At 33.9% G+C, this 17,093-nt stretch overlaps 1 protein-coding gene across 1 annotated transcript in view; it reads left to right on the top strand.

Moving 5' to 3' along the window:
- The window catches only part of LOC127735160 (alpha-aminoadipic semialdehyde dehydrogenase-like), a 59,654-nt gene extending 58,149 nt beyond the window's left edge, over window positions 1–1,505 (top strand). The window contains exon 19 of the mRNA XM_052245262.1: window positions 931–1,505. Within this exon, the coding sequence (XP_052101222.1) occupies window positions 931–985 (55 nt within the window). The 3' untranslated portion in view covers window positions 986–1,505. The remainder of the gene's footprint in view (window positions 1–930) is intronic.
- Window positions 1,506–17,093: the final 15,588 nt, after the last annotated feature.

The raw sequence follows: 17,093 nt of genomic DNA, 5'->3' as shown, positions 1-17,093 counted from the left end.
TTTCATTTGCACTATTGTTGACGAAATGGGGGCGGGATTTAATAAATATGTATAAAACTGCTATTATTTGTGTTTTATTTACATTTTCAACATTATTTATGTACTAAATAAAGAACAAACCTTTCAAAATACTTTCAAAGGCCTGAAAAAAATCCAGGATTTTTACTTCAGGTATGTATTCATTCACATATGTGATGTGCCAACTTTGGTGGCCGTTACCATGGAAACGAATCTGGTGACATGATATTTTTAACTCAAATTTTGATAGAGGCCATTGCATAGTATATGTATGCAAATTTAAAAAAAAATTCATTGGTGAAAAAAAAATTGCTTTATCTGTAGGGATCCACCTTAAGTCAAATTTTTATCAAAATGAAAATTTTGCTCTGCATCCTTGACAAATTGTTTGGTTCAAACTGAAATATATTTCGTAGTATAAAATCTTTCTTGTATTCAAAATTTGCTATTTTTAGAAGGCATGTGCAAAATCACCTGACATTTGAAGACCTGTCAAAACAGGGGTTTCCCTAATTTTGGACACATTACATAAAATCTTAAGGATGAAACCATACATAATGAAGGCTTCATGAAATTAAAGTATGTCAGGAATTTGTTCACACAATATTTTCTGATTATTGGTTTTATGAGGTTACCAAAGTGAAGCCAAAAGTCTTAGGTGCACGGATACAACTGACTGCTGCACTGTACAAGAAAATCACAATGAATGTTTAGCTAATGATCTTTTTTACATTAAAATTTACCGTAACAAGTGATTGCTTATAGATGTCTTCCATAACGATAAAAAAGTTACAATTTTCTTACCACAAAGGAAACTTAAAATAATATTTTATGGTGTAATTAGGTAAATTTTCTCTGAATGTGAAATTTAGTCAATCTTGTGTTGTAATGTTTATATGTTTATATTTACAGCACAATAAACTACAGTAAAGAATTGCCATTAGCTCAGGGTATCAAGTTTGAGTGAAGCTACCTTTGCCAGAGATTGAAAACAGATATATATTGTGAATCTTGATGATATTAATAAATTGTTAGAGAGAAATGAAAGGTTGATTAGGAGAATGTTAATAGTGCAGGTGATAAAAGGATAAAAAAAATTATATTGTTCAATTAATCAGACAGTATGAAAAATATCAACATTTTCACTCATTTTGTTCTCATCAGTACTTTATATACTCATGTGATGTGATATATGTACTAAACAAAAAATCTAATTCATACTAATCGATAATGAAATTGGGCATTTGTGATATTTTAAAAGCTTTTATATCTGTATATTGCCATTTGTATAGCTTTTGATAAGTTATCAAAATTTTCTCAAATAAAATTTAAAAAAATGCATAATATTTTGATTAATCTCCACTGCAGTTGACTTATTGATGCTGCATTTTCATGTTTTTTCATGTATTTTTGCTAAGTAATTGTACAACATTGTAAATGACAACCAAAAATATTTGCATTATTTTGAAATAAAATGAAACAAATTATTTTCTACTCTTCTTGCTACTACAAAGGTATATGTTTATTAAATAATTTAATAAGACTTTATGATTTCTTGAGTTTGTTTATGTAGAATAACACTTTTAAAACATTTTTTTTCTATTATTTCCAGTTATATTGGTGCAAATAGATTAAGGATGTATTCTTCTGACGTTTCAGTCTCATTGAAATCTCGTTCTGGAATTATTTCCAAAACATGTGATAAAAGTGGAAAATATCAATGAATTTTAAAAATATTATAATCAAACTTAACTCTGTGAAAAAATTGTGTATTTACAATAAACAGTTTTTGAGTAATAAAATTTTCAAATTTTATAACCAATCAAGTCAGTCTCATTAGCCAAAATGTTGAGAAAATGGATGAGGGGTACAAGAAATGATTTTACCAGATACATGTACATCCTATGTCAATGTTTTCTTTTCAAATTTCTTAGATATGATTTTTTCAATCATTTATAACAAAGATGTTGAAATAATATGCTTTTTGTTCTAAAAACGAGAGAAAAATCCCAAATTTACAAAATTGACAACATGGTAAATTTGACACGAAAAAGCAACAAAATTTTATAAAACTTTCCTAAATTAACACCTACCTATAGTTTTTATACGACCGCAAAAATTTTGAGGTCGTATATTGGTATGACGTTGGCGTCGTTGTCGTCATCGTCCTAAGACACATTTGTTTTCGCACTATAACTTTAGTTTAAGTGAATGGATCTCTATGAAATTTTACCATAAGGTTCAATACCACAAAAGGAAGGTTGGGATTGATTTTGGGGGTTATGGTACCAACAGTTAAGGAATTAGGGGCCAAAAATAAGCATTTTTGTAACTTCCAGACAATAACTTGTGTGTAAGTGTATGGATCTCTCTGACATTGTACCACAAGGTTTCATATCACAAAGGGAAGGCTGGAATTGATTTTGGGGGTAATTGCCTCAAAATTTTAGGAATTAGGGGCCAAAAAAGGGGCAAAAATCAAGCTTTTTTCTAGTTTCATGACAATAACTTGTGTGTAAGTGTTTGGATATTTCTGAAATTGTACTACAAGGTTCCATATCACAAAGGGAAAGCTGGAATTGAGTTTGCCGGTAATTGCCTCAATATTTTAGGAATTAGGGGCCAAAAAACAAGCATTTTTCTAGTTTCAGGACAATAACTTGTGTATAAGTGTATGGATCTTTCTGAAATTGTACTACAAGGTTCCATATCACAAAGGGAAAGCTGGGTTTGAGTTTTTGGGGTAATTCCCCGAAAAGTTTAGGAATTTGGGGTCAAAAAGGGGCCAAAAAACACATTTTTCTAGTTTCCAGACAATAACTTGTGTTAAAGTGTATGGATCTTTCTGAAATTGTACTACAAGGTTCCATATCACAAAGGGAAAGCTGGGTTTGAGTTTGGGGGTAATTGCCCTGAACGTTTAGGAATATAGGGTCAAAAAGGGGCCAAAAAACACATTTTTCTAGTTTCCAGACAATAACTTGTGTTCAAGTGTATGGATCTCTCTGAAATTGTACTGCAAGGTACCATACCACAAAGGGAAGGCTGGGATTGAGTTTGGGGGTGATGAATCATAAGGGGGTTCAAAAAATTTGTGGGGGGGGATTTTTTTCCTTTTTTTTTTCTTTTAAAATTTTCCATTTCAAGTTGGTTATTTCTGATTAATATTTAAAAGCAAATAATAATGATATGGTAGGAGATACACACCAAACAGGATGTGTAAATTATTATATAATAAGTATTGTGCAATAGCAAGAAATTTTCAATTGCACAGTAGCAAGAAATCTTCAATTGCACAGTATTGCCCAATAGCAAGAAATCTTCAATTGCACAGTATTGCGCAATAGCAAGAAATATCCAATAGCACAATATTGCGCAATAGCAAGAAATTGTCAATTGTACAGTATCGCGCAATAGCAAGAAATATTCAATTGCACTGTATTGTGCAAAAGAAGATACTTCGTATAAATTGCTTATTTCTTGACCAATTTCAATGGGGTTTTATTCTTGAATTCTGCTGTATCTAACTGTGTATTAAGTTTTTATACGACCGCAAAAATTTTTGCGGTCGTATATTGGTATGACGTTGGCGTCGTCGTCGTCTGAAGACACATTGGTTTTCGCACTCTAACTTTAGTTTAAGTGAATGGATCTCTATGAAATTTTACCATAAGGTTCAATACCACAAAAGGAAGGTTGGGATTGATTTTGGGGGTTATGGTACGAACAGTTAAGGAATTAGGGGCCAAAAATAAGCATTTTTGTAACTTCCAGACATAACTTGTGTGTTAGTGTATGGATCTGACATTGTACCACAAGGTTCCATATCACACAGGGAATGCTGGGATTGATTTTGGGGGTAATTGCCTCAAAATATTAGGAATAAGCGGCCAAAAGAGGGGCAAAAAACAAGCATTTTTCTAGTTTCATGACAATAACTTGTGTGTAAGTGTATGGATCTTTCTGAAATTGTACTACAAGGTTCCATATCACAAAGGGAAAGCTGGAATTGAGTTTGGGGGTAATTGACCAAAACATTTAGGAATAAGGGGCCAAAAATAAGCATTTTTCTAGTTTCCAGACAATAACTTGTGTTCAAGTGTATGGATCTCTCTGAAATTGTACTGCAAGGTACCATACCACAAAGGGAAGGATGGGATTGATTTTGGGGGTAATTGCTTCAAAATTTTAGGAATTGGGGGCCAAAAAAGGGGCAAAAAACAAGCATTTTTCTAGTTTCAGGACAATAACTTGTGTGTAAGTGTATGGATCTTTATGAAATTGTACTACAAGGTTTCATATCACAAAGGGAAAGCTGGGTTTGAGTTTGGGGGTAATTGCCCTAAATGTTTAGGAATTTGGGGCCAAAAAGGGGCAAAAAAACATACATTTTTCTAGTTTCCAGACGGTAACTTGTGTTCAAGTGTATGGATCTCTCTGAAATTGTACTGCAGGTACCATACCACAAAGGGAAGGCTGGGATTGAGTTTGGGGGTGATGAATCATAAAGGGGTTCAAAAAAATTTTTGGGGGGGGGATTTTTTTTTCATTAAAATTTTCCATTTTAAATTGGTTATTTCTGATTTATATATAAAAGCAAATAATAATGACATGGTTTGAATAGGTAAATTAAAAAATTTTAAGTTCTTAGACCACATTCATTCTGTGTCAGAAACCTGTGCTGTGTCAAATATTTAATCACAATCCAAATTCAGTGCTGTATCAAGCTTGAATGTTGTGTCCATACTTGCCCCAACTGTTCAGGGTTCGACCTCTGCGGTCGTATCAAGCTGCGCCCAGCGGAGCATTTTCTTTTAAATTAAATTTACTCAGATTGGTCCACTTCATCTTTAGTAAAAGTATGAAAAAAAGTTTAATTGTGAAACTGTGATTTTTTTCATGATAGATAGCCCAAAAAAGGGTAAAAATTGATGAAAAATGGGAAAATCATCAAAATTGGGTACTTTCAAATGGCTGTAGCAAAAAAAGAAGTGCACCACCATATGATTTTTTCTTCACCAATTATTTTTTTATAGTCATATAAACCCAAAAATCAGGTTAAGAAAAAAAGTTTAATTCTAGAAATTTTTGTCTCCTCAGAGGTGTACATCCTTAAAGTACCAATTCTTTTTAAACCAATAGATTTAAGAAATTGCATGCCCATAAGCAAAACATGCACTTTATTTGAAAAGAAGCTAGGTTAGTTCATATCTTCATTAAATAGCTGAAGAAACACTGCAATTATACTGGTATATAGACCCATTCTAAGGTAGATAGAATGGTAGAAATTTTACTGGCTTGTAGTGAAATTTTACAGAGGATGGAACATTCTAGATAAACTGGTGCATAGCCCACTCCAAAGAAGGGTATATTTATTTTATTCTGCCCATCTTTACGTCTGTCCCACTTTTCTGTCCCATCTGTCACAGGAAATACAAGTCATAGGTTCTATAAATATATCACCAATCTTCACTGGTAACGTCAGACCTTGTGACGTGAATAAGTTTCTACTGTCTTTTATTTGCTGTGTGCCGAAAACACATCTTTGCAATGGTATGTAGCTTTATGAAATTTGTCTTATTTTTCTCAGCAACTACATCATAGCTTCTTAAAATACATTGGTCTCGTAGTCTCATGGTAGCATCTTTGCCTCGAGTGCGGGAGGTAGTGGGTTCCAACCAGGCGGGGGTCAAACCAAAGACTTTAAAATTGATATTTGCTGCTTCTCCGCTAAGCACACTTCATTAAGGAGTCAGAGCAAAGACGGGACAGCTCAGGGTCCGGTGACATGTCTTCCTATGGACTGTTACCTTGTGAACTAGCACGTTAAAAATCCAGCTCAACATGACTTTCTAGTACAAAGCAGGGTTAATATTCATATTGCATTAACATGTTCTCGTCCAGAATATGCATATTAATTTACCGCTGGACATAAAGCAGCCATTCATCGTCGTCATCTAAAAATACACATATAGAAACAAGCCTACAGCAACGCAAACATTTGGTTAAGTCAACCAGAACTCTGTTGTGACATATCTCTTATTTCACATGACCTGTCTCTCACCTGTGCAGCTATAAGCTTAATCTTAATTATATGGTTGAATGTCAATTTATATTTTGGAACTGGCTTTGGACTTGAAGGATTCCATTATTTACAGAAATTGCTTTGTAACCAACTAAAATTATAGTAAACACATGCACACAATTACAACTTTTTTCATCACACTAACGGAAAAGATGCTATAAACGCAACTGTGCTACATGGGACAAATTGTATAGCAGACAACTACAGACAGAGACAAACTAAAAAAAAACCACTAAAACAAAAATGTGTACAGATAATAAGAGAAAAAAAAATCAGAGCTTAAGCTTGATAATTCGAATTTAGATAGTATGGGTTAAGAAACAAACATAATTTTTTGGGGTATTTTGTCCAAATGTAAAAAACGTACTTTTTAGCTTACCTTCTCGAAAGTCCAATTTGGCTTTTCTCATCACTTGGCGTCTGTTGTCTGTCGTGGTCGTCTGTTAACTTTTACAAAAATCTTCTCATCTGAAATCACTGGGCCAAATTCAACCAAACTTGGCCACAATCATCGTTGGGGTATATAGTTTAAAAAATGTGTCAGATGACCCTGCCTGCCAACCAAGATGGCGTACATGGCTAAAAATAGAACATAAGGGTGAAAAATGCAAGTTTTGCTTATTATTTTGAAAACTGCTATAAACAGAGAAATTCTGAATGAGCAAAAATGTTCAGAATGTTGAGCTCTAACTATTGTTGATTTATGTCAAAACTGTCAGACAACTTCCTATAGGAGTTTTTGCCATTAAAAGACGAATTTTACCAGTTTTAATTTTTTTCCCTATTATTTCAAATACTATAATAGATACACAGAAACTTAAAATAGCAAAAATGATCAGCAAGACAAGATCTACAAATAAGTCAACAATATTAAAATTTTTAGACGACTCCTTATTAGAGTTATTGCCCTTTAATCACGATTTTTACCAAATTTTTGCGTTTTTTGCTTAATATCTTAAAAACTTTAATAGATAAAAAGAAATTTTAAAGAGCAAAAATGATCAGCAAGATAAGATCTACAAATAAGTCAAACATAACCAAAATTGTGTCGACTCCTTATTGAAGTTGTTGCCCTTTAATGTCAATTTTCCCCCATGTTCCCCCTTTTTTGCCTATAATCTTGAAAACTGTAATAGACAAGATAGACACTTTAAAAAGCACAAATGATCAGCAAGACAAGATCGACTATTAAGCCAGTAATGGTCGAAATCTTCAGTCAACTTGTTATTGGAGTTATTAATTATAATTTTTATATTTTGGAAGAAAAAAAATAGATAAATGAAAACTTAAGAAAAAATTATCAGCAGGATAAGATCTACAAATATATCAACATTACTAAAATTGTCATTTAACCCTTTATTAAGTTGACCCCCTTAATGGTGATTTTAACTAAAAAGTGGCCATTGTTGAAGATACAGGTGAGCGAGACAGTCTCTTTTGAGCCTCTAGTTAGTTTGTATCCTGTTATTTTCGGATATATTTAGATAAACTCATTATAGGTACCAGGATAAAAAATATTGTACGCCAGACACGCGTTTCGTCTGCAAAACTCGCCAATCACATTGGCATGCTCAAATAAAAAAAAATGGCCTAATTAAGTAAGAAGTAGAAGAGCATTGAGGACACGAAATTCCAAAAGGTTTTCCCAAATACAGGTAAGGCAGCTATTACTGGGAAGAAAATCTAGTATTTTGAAAAATTCATAGTTTTTGTTGAACCTGCGACTTTTGTCCCAGAAAGCTCAACATAGGGATAGTGATCCGACGGTGGCGGCGGTGTTAACCAACTTCTTAAACGCTTAATATTTCAGAAGGTAGAAGAGCTGGATGCTTCATACTTTGTATATAGATGCCTTATGCTATGAACTTTCTGTCTGTCATATGTCCATTGTCTTTGACCTAATTTTCATGGTTCAGTGACTACTTGAAAAAAAAAGTTAAGATTTTTATGCCCCCCCGCCGTAGTGGAGGGGGCATTAAGTTTTACCCTTGTCCGTCCGTCCGTCTGCCCGTCCGTCCGTACGTCCCAAAGTTGGTTTCCGTTCTCTAACTTTAGTTTGCCTCAACCAAATGTTATGAAACTTATACAAAATGTTTATTACCACAAAACACAGATCAATTTTGAATTTTGGTGGCGTCACTTTAACCGTTTTAGAGTTCTGCCCCTTTACAAATGGAAAAATTGCTGAATTTTTAGTTTCCTTTCTATAACTTTAGTTTGCCTCAACCAAATGTTATGAAACTTGTACACAATGCTTATTATCACAAAACACAGATCAAGTTTGAATTTTGGTGGCTTCACTTTAACCGTTCTGGAGTTATGCCCCTTTACAAAAGGAAAAATTGACGAATTTTCCGTTGCCATTCTCTATCTTAAGTAAGCCTCAACTAAATGTTATGAAACTTATACACAATGCTTATTACCACAAAATACAAATCAAGTTTGAATTTTGGTGGTGTCACTTTTACTGTTCTAGAGTTATGCCCCTTTACAAATGGATTTTTTTTTCTCTAATTTAAGTTTGCCTCTATCAAATGTTATGAAACTTATACACAATACGTATTACCACAAAACTCAGATCAAGTACAAATTTGGGTAGCGTCTCTTTTACTGTTCGTCAGTTATGTCCCTTCATAACTTTATATGATATGCAAGCGGGGGCATCATGTGTGTCCCATGGACACATTCCGCATTTATTTGTAATATTAATTTCTTTCTTATTATGAGTAATAGGATAACTATATTTGGTATGTGCGTATCTTGCAAGGTTCTCATGCCTGTTAGACAGTTTCACTTGACCTCGACCTCATTTCATGGATCAGTGAACAAGTTTAAGTTTTCGTGGTCAAGTCCATATCTCAGATCCTATAAGCAATAGGTCTACTATATTTGGTGTATGTAATGATTGTAAGGTGTACATGTCCAACTGGCAGTTGTCATCTGACCTTGACCTCATTTTCATGGTTCAGTGGTCATAGTTTAGTTTTTGTGTTTTGGTCTGTTTTTCTAATACTGTATGCAATAGGTCAACTATATTTGGTGTATGGAACTATTTTAAGATGTACATTTTTTTGTACTTTCAGTCTGGCAGGTTTTATTTGACCTTGACCTCATTTTCACGGTTCATTGCTCAATGTTAAGTTTTGTGTTTTGGTCTGTTTTTCTAATACTGTATGCAGTAGGTCAACTATATTTGGTGTATGGAAATATTTTACGATGTACATGTTAGTCTGGCAGGGTTTTGACCTTGACCTCATTTTCACAGTTCATTGCTCAATTATAAGTTTTTGTGTTTTGGTCTGTTTTTCTAATACTGTATGCAGTAGGTCAACTATATTTGGTGTATGGAAACATTTTACGATGTACATGTTAGTTTGGCAGGTTTTATTTGACCTTGACCTCATTTTCATGGTTCATTGCTTATGTTAAGTGTTTGTGTTTTGGTCTGTTTTTCTTAAACTTTAAGCAATAGGTTGACTATATTTGGTGTATTGAAATATTTTACGATGTACATGTCAGTCTGGCAGGTTTTATTTGACTTGGACCTCATTTTCACAGTTCATTGCTCAATGTTAAGTTTTTGTGTTTTGGTCTGTTTTTCTAATACTGTATGCAAAAGGTCAAATATATTTGGTGTATGGAATGATTGTAAGGTGTATGTGTCTGTCTGGCAGGTATTATTTGACCTTCACCTCATTTTCATGGTTGATTGGTCAATATAGAATTTCCATGGTTTGGTCTGTTTCTTTCATACTATAATCAAATAGGTCATCTATATTCTGTGTATGGAATGATTGTGTTAAAGGTGTACATGTATTTCTAGCTTAGTTTATCTGACCTTGACCTCATTTTCTTGGATCATACATGTTAATGTGATACTTGTAGTAAAACTTTATATGTAGGACTATCACCATAAAATCAATGGTCAGTATAGTAGGCGAGACATTTCAGCGTGTGCACTCTTGTGTGAACAGTTATAAATTTATAATTATGACCATATCAATGATAATTCATGTCAACTCAGAAGTGCTGACTACTGGGTTGGTGATGCCCTCGGGGAGGAAACCTCCACCAGCAGTGGCATCGACTAATTGATTGTAAATAAACTCATCATAGATAAATGATAGGTTGTCATTCTTGCTTTCAAGATAAAGCCTGTGTAAAATTCTTATATTTAATTGGCATAATTATACACGGAAATAAGATGATAGAATATGAAATAAAATAGAATGAAAAATAAAACGAGGTGCCCGTACTCGTTTTCTCCTTTTCATAACATAGACATAAAATACAATCTAGTGAAATTTAGGGGCCTCGGTGACCGAGTTGTCCAAGTTGTTCATCTACTGTATCACCAGCCTGCCAACACGGAGGTTGTGAGATTGAACCCTGCAAGCAGCAAGTGTGTTGAACTCCGCTTTCATATCGATCCGGCCCACAGACGATCCGTCCCATGTTGATCCGGCCCAAGTCGATCTGGCCCCATATTTAAAGTCGATGCGTCCCCAATATAAAAATATTTATGAGGAATAAAAATAAAGACATATATGAATTCAGTCAGTGACATTCATAAATGTTCACGAATTTTATAATGATATTAAAGGTCGACGGTAAAAAAGTTGGCCTTTGACGAATATTTGAATATTAAATTTCCATAAGATGAGACATTTATTTGAATATTTTTTTTAATCTATATTAAGATTTCATATAGAAATATAATATTATTTTTATATAAAATATTTGAATTCAAATCAATTGATCACCTTAAATGCACTGTGTCTAAACTACCCCGGCAAAAAATGTTTGGACTCGATGGTATCTAATATCCGGCACGGTGACGGAACATCAATAGACAGAGAAAAGGTAGTTTTCTGTTTATTTATTTGTTATTGTTATGATATCGAAGAATATTTATACATTTATAACTATTCTCTATTGTGAGATGTAATATTTTCTACAACCGTTCTAGATTAAGGGAGAAATAAGTAAAAATGCACGTCAAAATGACGAATTGAGTGAACCTTGCCTCGAATTTGTTTAATTTCTCCTTAAATTGTTCACATGGTACGAAAAGAAAGGTACGGAAAGAAAGATATTGACATGGAGATTGCAAAACAAGTCACTTTGAGCACCTCAATACTTGTAATTCTGCGTATGGAACGAAAGAAATGGGTCATGTCAAAATGGAAGCACCCGGTTTTGTCAATGTTGTTTACTACACAATGACCCGGTTTTGTCTATGTATAGAACCCGGTTTTGTTTATTTTATGAAAAGCAACGTTAACACTGGTACCCTGAAACAAAAAATTAATATACAAATGGCTGATCATGTGGGTTTTCAAACCAGATACGTCAATAAAGCGTGTGGCCAAGTTTGATTAAATTGTTAAAGAGGAGAAGATGTTTGTAAGATAATTGGAAAAAACGCAAAGAAATGGTAAAAATCGTAATTAAACGTCACTAATTGTTACAAGGATATCGACCAAGTCGACTTATTCGTATATATTGTCTTGCTGATCATTTTTGCTATGGCTTTTATATATTTCAAGATGATAGACAAAAATGGAAAAACAAGAGAAATTTGTCATTCAAGGACATTTACTTCTATAAGAATTCGTGTGAGAGTTTTGATGTGTATGGACAAAAGATACAGCTCAACATTATGAACATATCTGCCCCTGTTAAATTTTCTCTATCTATAGCTGTTTTCAAATAATATACAAAACTTGCATCCCCCTATGTTCTATTTTAAGCCATGTCGGCCATCTTTGTTGACAAGCGGGGTCATCAAAATCCTTTTAAACTAGATACCCCAATGATGATGAAAAACAATTAAACATAAGTTCACGGTGGGTAAGGTTGTCCTGCGAGAGAACGTTCTGTGCTGGTGATTCGGTCCTGACTGGTGCTGGTGATCATTAAAAATATGTAAACAAAGACGAAAATGACGAATTTTGACGTTTTCTCGCATAATAAATGGAAGGAAACAGTTGAGATGTTTTAATTTTGTTTCTTATGGGTTCATAGGCAAACAATTACAAATGAGACCCTCTAAACTGTTTCAGTAAGCGTAACACAAAAGTGCTCATTTTTTAGAAAATCTAGAACTGAAAAAATAAAACAAAAAGCTCCTGGAGTCCGCTTTCTATACCCAAATTCACACGACAAAATTATTTTGTGAAAAACCTGTGCAATTTATTAAAATTGTGCATTTTTCAGTTTAGACATGTCCTGATTCTGTGTTGGTGGGTCCTGTCATTGTGCTGGTGGGTCCTGATACGGTGCTGGTGATTTTGGGTAAACAGTTGGTTATATTTGAAACAAACGTTTCAGAATCAATAAAATTGGGCAGATAATTGTGTTCAATCGGATTTGTGACTCCTATTTTTACTTTTGTGCATCCATTTGGCTGTTTAATAAGCGTTTTCAAATAATCGTAACTTATATTACATAAAAGGGCAACATCTTCCGTCCAATATCAGATGAAAATATATCTAATTAGAATAGTTTTATTTAAGATATTAAATGCCCTTAAATTGATGAGTCTCTACATAATATGCTAACTAAAACAGTTTTAAAGTTGCTTAAGGTTAAGCGACATGTATATTATAACGACAATAAACGTTTGACTGGTTTATTTCAGTTAAATATACGAGGTTAGATGATCTTACTACTGGTGCCTCTAATTTCTACCTTAATATATACACTGTCTCCAATACATTTCGACTGGATAAAAAAAAACCGACCTAGACTTGCTTTTCATACATGACTGATAAAAACTTTCTAGAATGAAACAAGAAATGAACAATTGCAAATCAAGTATGACCCTCAACAACGAGCAAAAACCATAACGAATACTAGCTATAAAAATCACGGTAAACGATTAAAAAATGAAGACCTTCGGCCTGATTTAGAATACAACTTTGAACAAAAAACAAACATGACAGATAGCAAGTATCGATAACCACTGGTTTTGGGCACTCGTGACAGGGCTTAACATGTTTGTTTGCGCTCAACACCCCACCTAATCCCTCCTCCTTTTCTCCTTCATTGGTACAGTGGTGTAACAACACAACACTAATCACAAAAAACAATAACATAAAGACACAAATTATTGAACCACGAGTACTCGCATCTACTGAAAGCTAGTTCAACTAATAGATAAACCATGTTCTCTTAGATTAAAATCTCAATCGGTACACATCAAACAAATTTCGCAAAACTTAGTTTACATTTTAATTTTTGTTTTAGCAAAACTTTAAAACTGTGCAGTGAATCTTGTGCTCACAACAGTCATTGTCATAAATATGTATACATCAGACATTATAAAGGCACGTGGAAGATACTAAGAAGTATTTTACAGTACAATTTTTTGATCATAAAGGGATGGAGATTGCATGGAGGTTAACATAGGATAAGAAGAAATTGATAGTATTTTTGGCGAAAGACTTCAAACCTTCTTTGCATTAAATTCTGAAAGTTTTCTTGTTGCCGTAAATGGGAAAATCCTCAACAAAATCTCAATAATATGTTGGAATGAATAAAGGTTTTAAATCAAATTTTCATGGACTTTGATCCACTTTTTAGCTCCCACCCTGACGAACCATGTGAGCTGTCGGTATCCTGTTGCACCTACCGCCCGTAAACTTTCACATTTCCATCTTTTTACCCAATTCATACGTGACAGGATTATTATCATAGTAACCGGTGTTACCAATGTATCAAACATTTTAAGTTAAAAAATTCCACAATACTATATTCATTTTGTGTGTCAATTTGTTCAGACAAAACAAAACTGCAAAAACTTCGAATACAAGAGAGTATTTTTTTTAAATGTCATCATTATCTGTCGATTTCTAGATCTATGCATAGTATTTATTTCAGATGACATGGATTTCACACCCTGGTGACCCTGTTTCCCTTCATATATTCATATTTATCGTCCTTCCCTTCGCCTTTATCACCATTCTCAGTCGCTCCGTAATTCTCGTATCACGGCTTTGAGACGAGAGCAGGCATTATCAGCGACGTCACAATGTCTGAGGAGAAGTTATCAGCGACGTCACAGTGTGAGAGGAGACGTTTTCACGCTTGCTTTCGTCAAGCGTAAAACTGTCTTAAGGAGGGGAAAAAGACCAGTTATAGAACGATAAACAGATAATCGGGTTTTCTTCGTATAGATATCGTAAAATATCTTCCGCTCGACACAATGTGAAGCATTTTCTCTCGTTCGCTGCACTCACTCGCTAAAAAGGTTCACATTGTGGCTGGCGGTTGATATGTTACGATATCAATGTGTAGAAAACCCGATAATCTATGCACATATATAAATAAACAAACTAAAGGCTGCAACTGGTATTTTTGCATTTAAAATGATTCATTGCAACAAGAATATTTGTATTGAATGGAAACTGTGTGGGTCAAAATCTTGTATTGCTGATAAATGTTGCTGGACCAAGTTTCGGCATCTGATCTGAATTTTCTGAAAAGTGCAAGGTAGATAGATATTGGCCTGTTGAATATTTTTACTCGGTAAGTTTTGCTCTAACCATGCTAACTGCTTGAACTTTTGCGATATAAACTAAAAACTCGAATATATTTTAACAAACAGTGGTCATGTTTTTTGATGAATATTGTTTTTCCTAGATTCACCCAGGAAAATTCATTTGGTAACATTTGCCAAGTTAATAGCTCACCCGGCCCCTTGATACAAGTGAGCTTAGAGCGAAACGGGTTGATAACCAGTTGAAATTAAACCAAGTTTTGTAAAGTTTGTATATTTAGAAAAACTGTTTTTATGGCTTTTAAAAGTTAAATGTAGGTGTATAATTTAAGATTTTTTGCATCTTATATACTTGTTTATACTCAATTGGTAGTATGAAGCTACGAGATATTTAACAAAACATCCGATTTCGGTAGGTGCAATACTTCTGGGTTTTTAAGATGCATAAGCATAAATTCAACTGAAAAAAAACATGCACGAAAAGATAAAATATTGATCTTAAAAAGCATTAATTTGCATCTCTGTCCCCGGCAACAGTATTTTTTTTTCTTTGGGGGGGGGGGGGGGGGGGGGAGGGGGGTCTAAAAATTTTTATTCAGGAAATATATTTAAAAATAGAAAATTAGGACACATCGTTCACTTACTCCCCCTTAATTCTTTATCAAAAATCCTTGACAACAGACTTTACTTTTGGATCTTTAAAATGCATAACTTAAAAAAAAAATCTTATTTTTGTGTGTGTTATCAAGGTTATTTAGTCTTCATTTTCTGACAAATTCTATTCTGCCCTTTTTTTATCAACAATTTTAGAATTTCAAAACTATTCCAAGCTTTATAACTTTCACCGTGACCCCCTCTTCCTTACTTAAAAAAAACCCGCAATATTATTGTCATCCTTTTAGCAAACACTAAATTGTTACAAAGAAATATGATTTTAGCTGCTGAGGACACATGATTCTTACGCGCAGAAACAAGGCTGAGATTCATTTGGTTGAATAAAAAGAAAAGTATCTACAGTATCGTACAAATTTGTCAGAGAAACAATATCCAGGATGCTTAGGCTACGATGAATGTATTATTTAAACTCATCTAAGAAATGTTCAGACTCACCTGATAGTTTGCCGTGATCAACTTAGGTTGTGCTTGATTTTCATATGATGAAGACATAATCTTTCATTCAGTTTAATTGAGGTCTGGAGCTGGCATGGGAGTAACTGTTTGTAGTCCCTTGTTAATTTATGTATCATTGTCATTTTGCTTAGTTTCTTTAGTTACCCATTCTGATACGGACTCGGACTTCTTTTAAACTGAGTTTTACTGTGCGTATTGCTGTGTGTTTGTTTATTTTACATTAGCTAGAGGTATAGGGGGAGGGTTGAGATCTCACAAGCATGTTTAACCCCGCCGCATTCTTGCGCCTGTCCTAAGTCAGGAGCCTCTTGCCTTTGTTAGTCTTGTATGTTTTTGTAATTTTAGTTCATTTATATGCAATGGAGTTTAGTGTGACGTCCATTTTCATTGAAGTGGTACACATTTTATTTAGGGACCAGCTGAAGCCCGCCTCCGGGTGCGGGATTTTCTGGCTGTGTTGAAGACCCATTGGCGTCCGTCGGCTGTTTTCTGCTCTTTGGTCGGGTTGTTATCTCTGACACATTCCCCATTTCCATTCTCAATTTTATTAGAAAAAAGTCCTTTATTCTATATTTATGCTCTCCATTTTTATGCAAAACCTTTTACATTTTGATTTTTCGGGTCATTGTTGAAGGTCGTACGGTGACGTATAGATGTTAGCACCTAGCTCATTTGGTTTCTGATGGAAATTTGCCCATTGGCAAACATACCAGATAATCTTTTTTATATAGGTATTGGATATTTTACACCGTATTTTGATGGTCATGCAAAAGGATCGTAATCCCGCAAATCGTATGCATATTTTCTTATCTCAAAAGGGGACAAGAGGGGTTCAATTAACAGGTCAATATTTTTTTTATTTTGCTCAAATCAGATTACTGTAAATTTAAAATATTGATAACCGATAACAGCATTTTAAATCATCTTAAATGAGAAAACAGTAAACTAAAAAATCAAAAAAAAAACAGTAAACAGGGGTATTTTTTTTCATAATAACAGTTCACAACAATGTCAATTTTAAGAAAACAGACAACAGCTAATAAGTCAATGACAGTTAACATCACATATATCTTCAACAGTTAACAAAAGTTTAAAAATGCCAAAACACCTCAACAGAAAGATCTTGCACCCCCTCTCAAAAATCAAATAAAAAAAAAAACAGCCTCAACTTGGCTCATACTAGTATGAAATATCCACCAAATATATGCTAGGTATAATTTCTATCAATAATACAAATTTTCTGCATCAATGATCTTGAATATTTGCCACTTTTAACTAAAATATAAAGGCACAGAACCAGGACATAGGTGCACAGAACCAGGACCGTTTTTCTAATCACCAGCACATCGTCAGGAC

This window comes from Mytilus californianus, unplaced genomic scaffold (genome assembly GCF_021869535.1).
Source record: "Mytilus californianus isolate M0D057914Y unplaced genomic scaffold, xbMytCali1.0.p SCAF_3, whole genome shotgun sequence".
NCBI lineage: Eukaryota > Metazoa > Mollusca > Bivalvia > Mytilida > Mytilidae > Mytilus > Mytilus californianus.
This window is presented reverse-complemented; position numbering and strand designations above follow the sequence as displayed.